We start from the raw sequence: 14,095 nt of genomic DNA, 5'->3' as shown, positions 1-14,095 counted from the left end.
AGTTCAAAAAGAGAGATTACTAAACTTACAAAATCTTCTATTTGCATTGAATTAATCACACGATAAATTCCTTTCCAGACATCTCCTTTGCCCATTATCTTTGGCATTTGCACCACCCCTCCAAGTATAGCATTTAATAGGATATTATGTCATTGTTTTGCATTCTCATAGAAAGTTTAAACATTTTAGTGTTTTGTTTTTTTAATATGGTAAAAAAATTGATCAAATCATTCAACCATATTTCTTTTCAATATAGGATTTCTAGATTTTGGCTGCTTATTAATTTTACAGAGTAAAAACAAAGATACAAAAATGTGTTTTCACAGGCCTCAGAGTGATTTGGAATCAGTCTCCTGGTTGTTTTCAAGGATTTCTGCTGCTATTCTTGCTGAAAGAAATGAATGTGCAGTTCTTGTTCCCTGCTTGCAAAGCATGGCAGAGCAATTAACAAATTTAAGGACTTGGGTACTTGTTTTAATGTTTAAACTAGTACTAGACTTAACTGTATTTGTAATATGTTAAACCAGGCATTGTTTGAGGTACAAATATGCCAGCATAGATAGTATAGTAGATTCCCTACTAAGGTATGCATGCTGGAGTTGCTACTCACCCCTACTTTATTTCTATGAGATTTAAAAATTGTGTTAAAGGTGAACCAGTTGGGACTTGGGCAGCAAGCAGTGAAATAGAACAGAGTGTGCCCTTATTGGTAGGAGGCACTACACAATATTACAAAGGATTATTTCTGTGTTATTGAAAAGATAGGAAATCCAAGTTTCTCTGTCATAAATTTCACTTGAATGCTCTAAAAAGGTGGAGCTCTAAGTTGGACAATTCAGAGTAAAGAAAGCTACCTAAATTTTCTGAGTTGTGACATAGCGCTGACCTTTCACCTCAGTAAAATGTATAAAATAAAATAAAAATTCCACTAGAAATTACATTTTAGTGATTGTATTTTACACCTTTAATATGTTTATTTGCAATTTATTTAAAAAAAAAATTCTGTTTATCTTTTGTTTTTGTTTTTGTTTTTTGCTAACCAAAAAACAAATAGCCACCTCTAGGTGGACCTAGAGGGAAAATAGATTTCTTGTTTTCTTTTGTGGTAATTTTGATACTTTCAGTTCCCTCAGCCTTTCAGTTCATCTTGAGTTATCCCTTTTTGTGTAATATATATGATTAATAATCTAACTTTGGCCCTTTTGACATTCGTTCTGAGTTTGGGGCAAACTTGAGAGAATCCGTCTAGGCCATAAATAACAACAGCATAGTTGGCTGACAGTGGGCTATACTTTGACAGTTGATTCACATTTTAAAAGAGTGATAGATTCTGCACAATCTGTTAAGCCAGTTCATACTTTTGTGAAGCAGGCTTTCGCTGGATACTATTAAGGGTTCATGGTAGATACACCGGGAAAATCTAAACAGCAATAAATAAGAAATCAATTTTTTACTTTCTTAAGTTGATGTGACAGACTTTCTAAATGCTATGGAAAGCATGCATTTTCTCATCTAGCACTCATTGTACCAAAATTTAATTGTTGGTTGGTCTTCTTTAATACTGAAAACTGGTGCTGGCTGGAAATTTTGTGCAAAATGGGACAGTTAGTCATTCAGAAACAATGAAGCAGAACACCGGGCCTTTTACTCATTCTAGCTAACCATCCAACAGGTGTTATTTGTGATATATATTCAAGTATCTTTTTTTTTTGCTATAGTCATTGATCAGGATTTTGGACAGTATTTTCTAATTCAGACAGTTCTAATCTTTTTCAGGGCATGAATTTTGTCACAGGGTATCTGATTATTATCACAAAAGATGAAGAAAAATCTTTCTGGTTGTTGGATGCTCTTCTTGGCAGAATTTTACCAGGTAAGTTAGTAGTAAATGTATTTTATTTATTGTTATTAATTCATTAGGACAATTTTACTAATTATTATTATTGCTTAGCTTACAAGCCATTTTATCATTTAGTGATGTCTATTATTGTAATGGAGATCATTTACAATATTTCCTCTTATTTTAAATGTTTATATTTACCTTTTTCTAGGCACATGTTGGAGATTTTACCTATTATTTGTTAATAATTCAGTAAGACACATTTGTAACAAAAGTTTTAGATTTTGGTTTACTTTTTCTAGTGAAATAGTCTCTCTAAATTGCAACAGTTTTCACTAATTTCAGTTATTTAGGAAAAATAAATATACATAACCTTCAAAGACATTAAACTAAATTGCATTCCTTTTCTTGAACACCTTCAAACTGGACTTTTCCTAATCCAAATTTACACCTGCTATTCGTAGGGGGAATTACTGGATTAAAAGTAAGCATGTTTCTAATGTTCCTTTATGTTTTCCCATATATTCTAGATTATACAGCCATGCAATCTTTCCAAAATGTAGGCACAGATGTTCACTCAAATATTTGGAAAAAGAAGGGCATTCTAGGGACATACTGTAACTGCTTCAGAGATCTCACACTGAGTGATGCCTCACTGGGTAGCAAATACAAGGGGAATAATAATTATAATGATAATTCTTTCTGTTTATATGGTGCATTTGCCAAGTGGGATGAATCATATATTATATATCTTCCAACATGTACTTGCTTCACTTATTTAAAAACATAACCTGGTTAGTCATATCACAATCTAAAGTGTACATTGGTATATTCGGACTATCATTGTGTTGCACAAATAATATAGTTTGCTTATTGTGACTTTAGCGCCATTGAAGACAGGATGTTGGACCCATATCAGATATCCAGCATTTTGCTTTTGGTAGGGGAATGTATGGATATATATGAGTATATAGAATATGTTTTTCATTTGAACATCTCTATGAGAAATATATTTTTTTCATACTTGAAAATAAGAGATTTTGTTCATTGCAATATACCTGCTCCCTTTAACTAGAATATAGACACTGATAATAAATAACCTTAAAACTAAAGTAATTTCAATATCATATGTAAAGCTTAAAAAGAGCTCACTCTTAGATTTCCTAATACAAGTAGCAAGAAAGTAGTAGGAAAGTCTTACATTTGAATTACAGGCAAAGATGTAAGGCCAGCCTCAGAAGAATACATCATCAGTTTGTCTTTCGATGAATTAACTCCTTTTTATACACATTTATTAAATTTGGAAGGGTAGTACAGTATGTGACAATATATTTTAGATTAACAACTTAAGTACAGTTCTTCATACTATATCACAAAACTCATTCGCTCTGTTCAGGTTCCCACCTACACCAATATGAGGAGAAAAAAGATGAATGTGCTTTAAAATTGTACACCATAAACAGCCCCCATCTCTAATGTCAGATTTTCTGAATTAACCTTCTTAGGCATGCCATTAGGCACCATCAAGTCTTACCCAGTTGCTTTAGCTTTGCTCTCCACTAAAGCTCTGTTGAACTTGGTTGTTTCATCCATTCCAACTTTTGGAATTTTCCTTGATGAATCACTCCTTAATAATGATCATTGTTAAATACTTGGCTTTTATTGCATTGCTGCATTGCTTGAGTAATCTTGGCATGTTTAGAGGAACCTGGTGCTAATCTTTTCAAGTGACTTGGGTTTTATTATACTGAAACTGGCAAAAACATTACTCATAAAAATCTGTCTAGCTGTTGTCCAGAATTAATAGCAGTTCATAGATGCAGCTTTTCGTTTACAAAACCAGATCATTTTTTCTTCTCCTTACAGCCTTATACTGTTCCATCAATTACAAGAAAGGGGAAGGGATGGATTAGGAAAACCCACGGGGAAAAATGTTAGTCATATAATTTATTATTGTAGTGCTTTGCAATCTAAAAACTTATTAAAGAGGTTTAAAAGAAAAAAACCTGGCATGCACTCACTACTGTTCAAATGAAGAAGAAAATGGAATTTGCAATTACAGCAAGTTAACACTGACCATGTGCCCTCCTCAGTTGTTTCCATTTGGTAAGTAAGCTAGTGAAGAAACTTCCCAGATTGCTGAATGCTGGATCCTATTTTCTCTAGGTGAGGTAGTGCGTAATAAAGGAACAACTGGGCAAAATTTTAAGCCCAGATTGCTGCCAGTAGAGGTAGAACCAACAAGAAGAGCAAGAGTTAAAGAAAGAGGAAGGAAAAAAACATTTTTTAAAATGGTACAGTACCAGCCTTTTTGTTATTTTCAGTACTGAAAGTAAACCTTATTCTTCAACCCCATAACCCCTCACCCCACCGTCAATTTGCAATAGACTATATGGGGGGAAAACTTGCTTTGACGCACGGGAGTCTTCATTGGTGAAACTCCCTCTGCTTGCTTAGACTCACCCTGGATGCACAGAGTGTGTAGCGAAGGTTCAGAGCCAGGGAGACTCAGAATTGTGCGGCACACAGGAAAGCTGGAGACAGAAGGCTGCAGTTGAAGTTTTCCATTATTTGGAAAATAATTACTTTTAATACCATTTTCACATTTGAACTGAGGTCCAAAAGCTAGTATTAACATGTAGTCGAAATTTATATTACCAATACAACACTACTCCAACTACAGTATTGCTTAGCTCTCAAGAGTTTAGATTTTTACAGCTCAGATCCACTGGAGCATTGATGGTGCGTAAACAGTATGTTACTTGAAAAGTATGTGTCAATATTTCAAATTATGCAAATAACAGATCTAAGAAGTTACTATGTGAAGGCAAAATGAGTAATCAAAGGACAGTGCTTTTTAAAACTCTTTTAGCTATTATAGTGAATGTCAACCTATAATTATTATCTAGGGTAATATAGTGTTGCTTTGCAGCACTTGACAATCCAAAATCACTTTACAGAATCCAAACTTATTACGGAGAGGTGAGGGAATAACAGTGGCATATGTGAACAGAGCAACAAGGACACGCAGAATCAGACAATCCAGCAAAACAAACACAGACAGATATTTTCAGAATTTGTAACAGAATAAAGAACTGACAGTGAGTGTGTGTTTAAGTGAAGGCATAAACACTAATATAGAAATAAACTGGGGAAGTAATTGTGCAAAATTATAAAATCAGCATTTAATTACTAAAACAAAAAAGAAATGGGCTTCAACACTGGTAATGTAAATGACATCTCTTTATTAATGTGCACACATTTTACATTAATGTTTGAGGAATAGATTATTATAACTTCTAACTTACTCAGTACTGGGAGATTCTGCTTCTCAGTGATGAATTCTTCAAGTTAATTGATTTGTGTCTCAGTGATCTGACATTTAGCAGTGTAGCATTTGCCTGTTGATTCAAAGCTGATTAAAAAGAATTCATATAGATGTTTTCATGCTTCCAAAGAATATTTGGATGTACAACTCAGTCACGTTTGGCACTGCATTAGCAAATGCATTGATTTTAATATATGGTTGTAATACAGCCATACTTAATTAGATATTGTGAATTTTTTCGATTAGAACAAGGACACATTAATAATACATTTTAGTTAATGCAGTTTAAACCCTGTAATTTATTTGAATATGTCCACAGTGATTTTACTTAGGGGCTGTGGGCATGAAGTTTAAGGATGAGTAACTCAACATTGAATTATGCAGCACAATAGGCCCTCTTGTGTCCACAGCCATAGCATACACGAGGGAGCTAGTACTGACTAAGAAGCGTATAGCCATTGCACTTTGTAAACTGGCTACCTGTGCAGAGTATATGGTTGTTGTCCAGATGTTTGGTGTGAGTGAAACCACTTTTCAGAGGTGTGTATATGGGGAGTTTAATGCCATATGCTCCAAACTAATGAAGTAATACATCATTTTACCTGATGTGGAAGAGGAACGGCATTTTTCGCAGGGCAATTACAAAGCACACAAAATACCTCCGGTGTTTGGTGTAATCGACAGCTCACCTGTCCATATTTGTGCACCAAGTAACGCGTATCGGAATTATGTTAAGAGGAAAGGCTGGACATCTGTTTTTCTGCAGGCAGTTGTTGACGACAGATTATTGATCATGGACATTTGTGTTGTGTCATCCGGTAGTTCTCATGAAAATTTACATCAAATCCTGTCACCTAAATGTAAAAAAAAGTGTTTCCATTGCAGTTTTGTGAATTATTGCTTTGTAAAACCACCTGAAGTGAGTGTATACATTTTTTGCGAATTTTGAGAGTTTTTCCAAATTCACTATTTCCATTACCATTTTTTGTTTCGCAGTTTCAAAATGAGTGTTAAGGAGGTTAATGGAAATGCAGCTTGAGATGGAAAAATGTCCTTGCTATGCATGACAAGGCTTTCTGAGAACATAAAGGGCTTACATAAATTCATAGGTAATGGCCGTGATAACTGAGGATTTTTTTCTTTGTGGTTAATAAGCTACTTCAGTCTGCACTTTGCTCTATTGTCGATTTCTTCACAGCAAAAATGAAAGAGTTCCTTCTGTTTTTAGATAATAAAAATCAAAAACCTAAATGTAGTTCAACTAATGCTAGTTCATTATCCTTTTATCCTTTTCATCATCCTCTGTCTTTCTTTTCGATCCACCTCTGTTACCAAATGTTCACTAATTTCATCTTCACCAATCAGTAATGTGAGGCCTACTACTTATGTCCTGGAACCCAACCCCACCACACTTCAAATCCTGCCTAAGTCCTAGCTGACACTGCAATAATACATTCATCTCTCAGTACTGGCTCAGAGCTTACTGGTTTGAGAATTGCTTCTGTAAGTTAAAAAGTGTCAGTGCTTGAGGGAGACAATTTTAACATGTTTTTTTCATGTCACTCACTGTACCTTTTCAGTCTATAGTTCTTGAGTATGTGGTGCCCTCCCAGCTCACCAAATAATTAACTTGTAATAACCTGATTGAACCATTTCAGTTCAGCTTCAGGGCACAATACAACTGCGCAACTGCTCTGAGTAACTAACAGATTACTTGTGTCAGCAGACCCTTGGCAGATCAACATATTAATTGTATTAGACCATGATGCAGCATTTGATACTGTCAGTCACAATACGCTGTTGGCCAGAATGGAGAGCATTCCTGGCATCTCTGGTACTGCCCTCCATTGGTTTAAGGCCTATCTAAGCGACAGGCAAAAGTTTGTCTTTGTAACAACAGCAGGTCTAGCTTAGTGCCAGTCACACAAGGAATTCTTCAAAGTTTTGCACTTGGACTGCTGCTTTTCTGTATCTACAAGATTTTACTTGGCCTTTATCCGTAGCTTAAACAGGATTATTATTTCTATGTGGGAGATATTCAAATTTACTTCAGTGTTATAAGTAGATGGTCATTGGAAATCTCCTGGCTTCTGACTGGCCCACAAAAAAATTAAATGCTGGATGGAGCACAACTCTTTAAAATTAAACTTTAACAAAATGGAACTGATTTGCAGTAAAGCCCAGCTTATGAAAAATTAATTTCTTTTCACAGTCCAAATGGCAATACTATCATACATTCGGTCCTCGAAAAAAAAAAATTCCACTTCTGCAGTATTCCGAGTTTTAACCTTGTTCCTCTTCTTTTCTGATACTGAGAAACTTCTCCTTGTTTTCATCATATACTGAATTGACTTCTCTACCTCTCTTCTAATCCATTTGGTTCAAAATTCAGATATCAGACTCCTCACTCAGACCCACAGAATTGAGCTCATGTCACCTCCTCTGTTTAGTCTTCTCTGGCTGTCTGTGTCTTTTAATATTGAACACAAAGTCCCATGGCTAATCTGTAAAGTTTTCAATGGCCTTGCACCAGACTGTATCAGTTATCTCAAACAGCACCACAGTGCTGTTCACTCATTGTGGTCCACTGATGCTTGAATGCCTTAAGTTAACCTGTGCGCTGAAGTTGACAGATCCTCCATCTATGTGACACCCAGACTTTGGACTGACCTCCCCAAAATAACTAGGGTCCATGAGTATTTATTGAGCTTTTTCTGTACTTCTGTTTCAGTTGTACAATTCTGAGTATCTGAGATTGTATTCTCACACAGATATGGGCAAATTTGTTGGTACCCTTGCAGCTCATTGAAAAAGTGCTATATTCCTCCTGAAAAGTGATTAAATAAAAGACATGGCCTTTGATAAGCCATCGAGTAAAGCAAAGCAAGTGTGGAAAATACATCAAGTATTGCTTATTCCACAAGTATATTCTAAAATGGCCGGGACACATTTGTTGGCACCCATAGAAAAGATAGTAAATAATTAGATTAGAGTGATTTTTCAAAATAGCTGATTTCTTTAGTTAGTATCACACATGCTTCCAAACTTTTAATCAGTCATTCAGCCTACTTAAATTGCAATTTGGTTTCATCCTGGGTCACACACTGAGCAAGCATGGACCAGAGAAAGGAAAGGAGAAAACTGTCCATTTTAAAGGCAAAGGCTGAAAGACCATTTCCAAGCAGCTTCATGTGCCAGTGACAACAGTTGCACATATTATTAAGAAGTTTAAGATCGATGGGACTGAAGGCAACCTCCCTGGATGTGACTGCAAGATGTAAATTGATCCCAGAATGGGCAGATGGGTAGTTAGAATGGCAGACAAAATGCCAAGGACAACTTCCAACAAGATACAAGCCAAACTCCAATGTCATTAGTATCTGATCGCACCATCCATCACTTTATGAGAGACAGTGATCTCAATGGAAGAAGACCCAGGAGGACTACACAGTTAAATGAATAACCTAAAAAATCCAGACTGGAATTTCCTAAAATACATATTGACAACCCACATTCTTTTGGGAGAATGTCCTTTGGACAGATGAGACAAAACTGGAACCTTTTGGCAAGTCACACTAGCTCTTTGTACTCAGATGAAATAAATAAGGCTTTCAAAGAAAAGAACACAATGCCTACTGTGAAACATGGAGGGGGTTCGGTTTTGTGCTAGGACAGCCTTGCTGCTTCTGACAATGGGGTACCTTGAGTCTGTTTAGGGAACATTTGAACCTCAAGATAATCAAGACATTCTGCCCAGTGTCAAAAAACTCTGTCTCGGTCTCGGGTTATTAGTCCTCCAACAGGTTAATGACCCAAAACACAGCTAAAAGCACCGAAGAGTGTCTAAGAACAAAACATTGGACTATTTTGAAGTGTCTTTCTATGAGCCCTGACTTGAATCCTGTTGAACATCTATGGAAAGAACTGAAACATGCAGTCTGCAGAAGGCCCCCTTCAAACCTGACACAGCTGGAGCAGTTTGCTCAGGAAGATTGAGCCAAACTACCTGTGGACAGGTGCAGAGGTCTCAATGAAAGCTTTATTGGAATCACTTATTTGCAGTGATTGCTACTAAGGATTGTGCAACAAATATTAGGTTAAGGATCCCCTCATTTTTGTGTATGCTATTTTATATGTGTTATTATTTGAAATATTCTTTTCATCCAAGCTCTAAAGTTAAATTTTTTGTTAAATGCGGAATAAACAATTACAGATGCCAGTTACTTTTTTCAAGACATTTGTGGGTTCTTCTTTGTTCGTGAAGGGGTATCAAGAAATTATATATAATTAAATAAAATATATTATTATTTTTATTATTTGCATATTCTAATTTTGTAGAAGCGTTGGTCACATCAATCCATTAGAGAGAACATCAAATTTGGTTTGTTCTGAATTTTATTTTCAGATGTCATCTTATTCATATAGTAGCTTGACCCACTTTTATATTTACTTTATAGTTACTTTAATTTCTAGGTATAGTGTAAACGAATTGCACTTGTGTGTTTTGCTTTGTTAGAGTGACTGTTTTGGGATTTATTTAGACTGGTAGACACTAACTGATATATACAGCACAACTGATTTGCAGAGCTCCTAAACTGACCACCACAGGCTTTATGTCAATGGATGCCTACATTTAATTCTCACTTTTCAGCTCTTGTCTGAACTCTTCTATTTTCAGAACCTGATGCTGTTCCTCTCATTTGCTTGCTAACTTGCTCTTAGCTGTGTGTTTGTTTTTTTTTTTTTTGTGTAGTACACGTTTTCTCTAAAATGTGATCTGGTAATATGAATATAGCTTCCAATTTTCTTTTATGGCAGCTCTAAGTGATCTCCTGTTACTGATTTTTGTACCTCCCCAGGTATATATACAATACCCCTGTACTATGCCCTTAGCTTTCTTATAGATATTTGGCCTTGAGCCAAGTTCAAAATGTTTTATTTATAGGATCATCTATGTGCTTGCTAAGGAAGCTCAGTCTGCCTATAGTTTCTAAAAAAAGAGAACTTGATTTGATAATAGCTGCAAAGTTAAATCAGTTTGTTCTGCAGATGCAATAGACTTAATTATAAATAACATCTATGGTAGTTCATTGCCAATTACCTGTTTCTTTTTTAAGAAACACATTAGCAGCAGTTATTAGCAGTATTTGACAAATTGGATGACAAAGAACATAAGTATCTACCGGAAGACATATCTATAAATATGCACATATTTGTAAATATTATTCCATGGATGGATTCTGTGTTTGAGTACAGATATGCACAAGTCAGGTCATCTCATTAAGCAAAGAACTGAATTCCAAGCAAGAATCAGTTGCTGGTTAATTGATTGTACAGAAAATCTACAGTCTCTGGGACAACCAGAGGCAGAGTCTGAAACCCTGAAGGTCTCATCTTTACTTTGAAGGTTATTTTCAGTAAGGCTTGTATCACCTTGTATCGAGGGTGGAGTGATGGCTCTGAAGCCAAGGATCTGCACTGTTATCTGAAAGGTTTCCGGTTCAAGTCCTGTTAATTCCAGAATGAATTCTACTCCCTTTAGGCTCTTGAGCAAAGCCTTTAACTTCAAAACTGCTACAAGGATGCTGTACAATGGCTGACCCTGCACTTTGACCTCCAAAGGTCATGTAAAAAGACAATTTCCCCTTGGGGATTAATTAAGTATGTGAAATAAGAAAACAAAAAAGTTTCTGTACTATAAATGATTATTATTTTAGAACAGCACTCCTGAATTCAGTGTCTTTGTTTAGATTCCTGCACCCCTCATTATTTTTGTTGGTTTTGTACATTTTCCTGATGTTTGTTGTTTTTTTAATCTTTATCCCCCACATCCCAAAGACATGCAGGTTAGGTTGACCCTGTTTCAGCATGGTTCTCTCTGTTAGTTTGAGCGGCCCCTGCCATATATTGACATCCAATCCAGAGTTGGTTTCTGCCTTGCGTAGAGTGACTCCGAAGTGGGTTTGAGAAAGTTATGTCACTATTGTTACAGTCACATGGTTTGTGCTACAGTTTTAAACAGATGCAGAGTTGGTTCAGTAACCTTGGAAGAACATGTCACCCATTACAGTAATCCCTTGCTATATCGTGCTTCGACTTTCACGGCTTCACTCTATCGCGGATTTTATATGTAAGCATATCTAAATGTATAACGTGGATTTTTCGCTGCTTTGCAGGTTTCTGTGGAAAATGGGTCTTTTTACTTCTGGTACATACTTCCTCAGTTGGTTTGCCCAGTAGGCTACCCAATCAGAGCACACGGTTAAGTTCCTGTGTGCTGACTGGCTCAGCGACGGAGCGGCGAATTTGATTCCGGTGCATTAACCAGGAAGTCTCGTCTCGCTCATTCCGCATCAACGTGTTTCGCTGTGTAAAGAGTTAACTTTTGTGTTTATCTTTGTGCATAGTCAAGCCCTTCGTTATGGCTCCAATCTGCTCCTGCTTTAGGGGCCGTGACCAAGCGCCAACAGAAGATGCTAACAATTGCAGAAAAGGTAAAAGTTTTGGATATGTTGAAGGAAGGGAACAGCTACACCATTACGGCATCAATGAGTCCACGATTCTTTTTATTTAAAAAGGAGCAAAAGAATATAAGATCTACGGCCGCAGTGTCCTTTTAACCAGGCTGCAAAACGAGTTGTAAGTGGATGTAATAAGGCAGTAGTCTGGATGGAATCTGCTTTAGGGATTTGGGTTGAAGACTGCCGGAAGAAGAACAACGGCGGTACTACACAGTCACCTGAAGAGGCTCCTTTAGACAAGCTGTAACGCTTTTCTTTGTTGTGCAGTAAAATTAAACTGATCGTTATCGGACAAGTCGTCATGTCATTGTTAGCGAGTAACCATAATTAATTTTCTACGTAAAGTACTTATTACATGTACATACATTTAGTGTCACTGTACACACATTTTACTGTATACAATTTTTCTTGCATTGTACGTATTTATTGCTGGTAGCCTGTCTGTCGTAATGGCTGTAACATATGTGATAAAGGAGACGCTCGTTATCTTTAAAATAATATTTAAGTTTTACTGTATATAAACAGTGTGTTTACATACATAATTTCAACAAATCTTACCTAATATCTAAGAGAATACAAAGGGTTTATGCTGTATAACTGTGCAGGAAATGTTTATAAGAGTGTGGGAGAGTTTATAAGTGCTTAAAATATATAAAAATAACCATACAAACATATGGTTTCTACTTCACGGATTTTCACCTATTGCGGGGGGGTCTGGAACGCATCCCTGTAATCGAGGAGGGATTACTGTACTGCCAATAACTTGTTAAATCTCATTAACATTGACAAAGGTATTAAAGGCTGGATTGATTTATGCAAAAAGACATAAATTAAAACTCTTTTCTCTCTCTTTTATATTGTATAACTGAATTTATTTAATTTTAAACTCGTTTACAGTTAGGCTAAGTTTTAGATATACTGTAGCTACTTTGAATGAGCTTGACTCTTGCCTAATGTTAATGCAGATTTTATATATAGAAATTATACATACAACTTCTCCTAAATTATTATTGTAGCATATTTGTTTTGCAATATTTTTTGTTTTATCTTTGCAAATAAAAATTCAGTTTTTCCTGAAAAATGAAGAAATTTAGAACAATATGTATAATAGCAAAAGTAGATTACATGCTGAAATTCTGTATAGTTCAATGCATTATATTGTGTTGCAGCTATTGTAATTAGCAGAGCCTGTACCACAACATGAGTCTATATTTGAAAGCTAACAGTCAGGATGCTTCAGTGAGATTTCAGCCACAGTCATTTGTAAGGCTGATCTAAATACGTTTCTTCAGTTGCTGGCTTGGCTAGACATAACCCAGGGGTTCAGTCTGCTTGTCACTTCAGATTAGCTCACAGGTGCCTGAATGGCACTCTGTGTGACGGCAAAACAGCTTTGCTATAATATGTTGTAAAGTCTTCAGCAAATAGAGTAGCCTCTGCAACTTCTGCTTTATTGCATTTTTAAAATAATGCTATTTATTTAAGCAATTTTTTTACATAGGTCATCAGCATAGTGAAAATATCTTGTTGATGTTAACATCTTTTCATATGTCTGCACAATGTGTTATGATGTAGTAAAGGGAGAATTGCTTTATAAGTGCTTGGGATATTGTTTTAATAATAGGTGCTAAAAAAAGATAAAAAACTGATTTATTTCTAAGAATGTCATTCTTTATAAATATTATTCCATCTATTTAGCCATTCTTCTATTTTCTGAAACCACTTAATCCAGCACTCGTATTTAAATTAGAACACGTCTTAAATCATTTGTATGTTGTCAATTAAAATCGAGTTTTCAGAGTACTCATTTCTGTTTGGGTGTAGCCTAGCATTTTAACAAAAATTTAACATATTAAAAGAAAATCACAGGCTTCTGACCGCTACAAAGTTTTTGTGCATTGGTATGATACATTTAATTATTATAGAAATATACATGAAATAAAAAGTGGATGGTTTTCTAGTAGTGTTAAAAATACCCGAACAGTCTTATCAGGAAAGCCTACTCCATCACAGGGTGAACCTTGGACACACTGGAAGCTGTTGTGCAAAAGTGGATGGTGGCAAAATTGAATGCCATCATTAAAAGTCCCCTCCATCCTCTCCAGGAGGCACTGCACTCTCTTGGAGCACTTTTAGCCACAGGCTCTTTCTACCTTGTGTGCTAAGAAGCAACTCTTGGGGTCTTTTCTGCCCACTGCTATCCGACAATTCAATGCTTCCACCCAATGTACTCAAGTGTATTTTTATTTATTTATGTATTTATTGATTGACTGATTGGCTGTATTATCTGCCCTGTATTCTGTCTGTATTCGTGTTTTTATGTTTTTGCTCCTGTATGCTTCTGAATTTCCCCATGGGATTATCTAAAATTGCTACAACTGTCCCATCATTCCCAGCACTGGATGA

At 35.9% G+C, this 14,095-nt stretch overlaps 1 protein-coding gene across 1 annotated transcript in view; it reads left to right on the top strand.

Annotated features, from left to right (window-relative positions):
• Positions 1 to 14,095, top strand: part of grtp1a (growth hormone regulated TBC protein 1a) — an 82,980-nt gene that overhangs the window by 57,502 nt on the left and 11,383 nt on the right. Inside the window, exon 5 of the mRNA XM_039744646.1 lies at positions 1,777 to 1,873. Coding sequence (XP_039600580.1) covers positions 1,777 to 1,873 — 97 coding nt within the window. The remainder of the gene's footprint in view (positions 1 to 1,776; positions 1,874 to 14,095) is intronic.

Source organism: Polypterus senegalus, chromosome 2, assembly GCF_016835505.1.
Source record: "Polypterus senegalus isolate Bchr_013 chromosome 2, ASM1683550v1, whole genome shotgun sequence".
Classification (NCBI taxonomy): Eukaryota; Metazoa; Chordata; class Cladistia; order Polypteriformes; family Polypteridae; genus Polypterus; species Polypterus senegalus.
The sequence above is the reverse complement of the archived record's forward strand: the minus strand, read 5'-3'. Positions and strand labels throughout refer to the sequence as shown.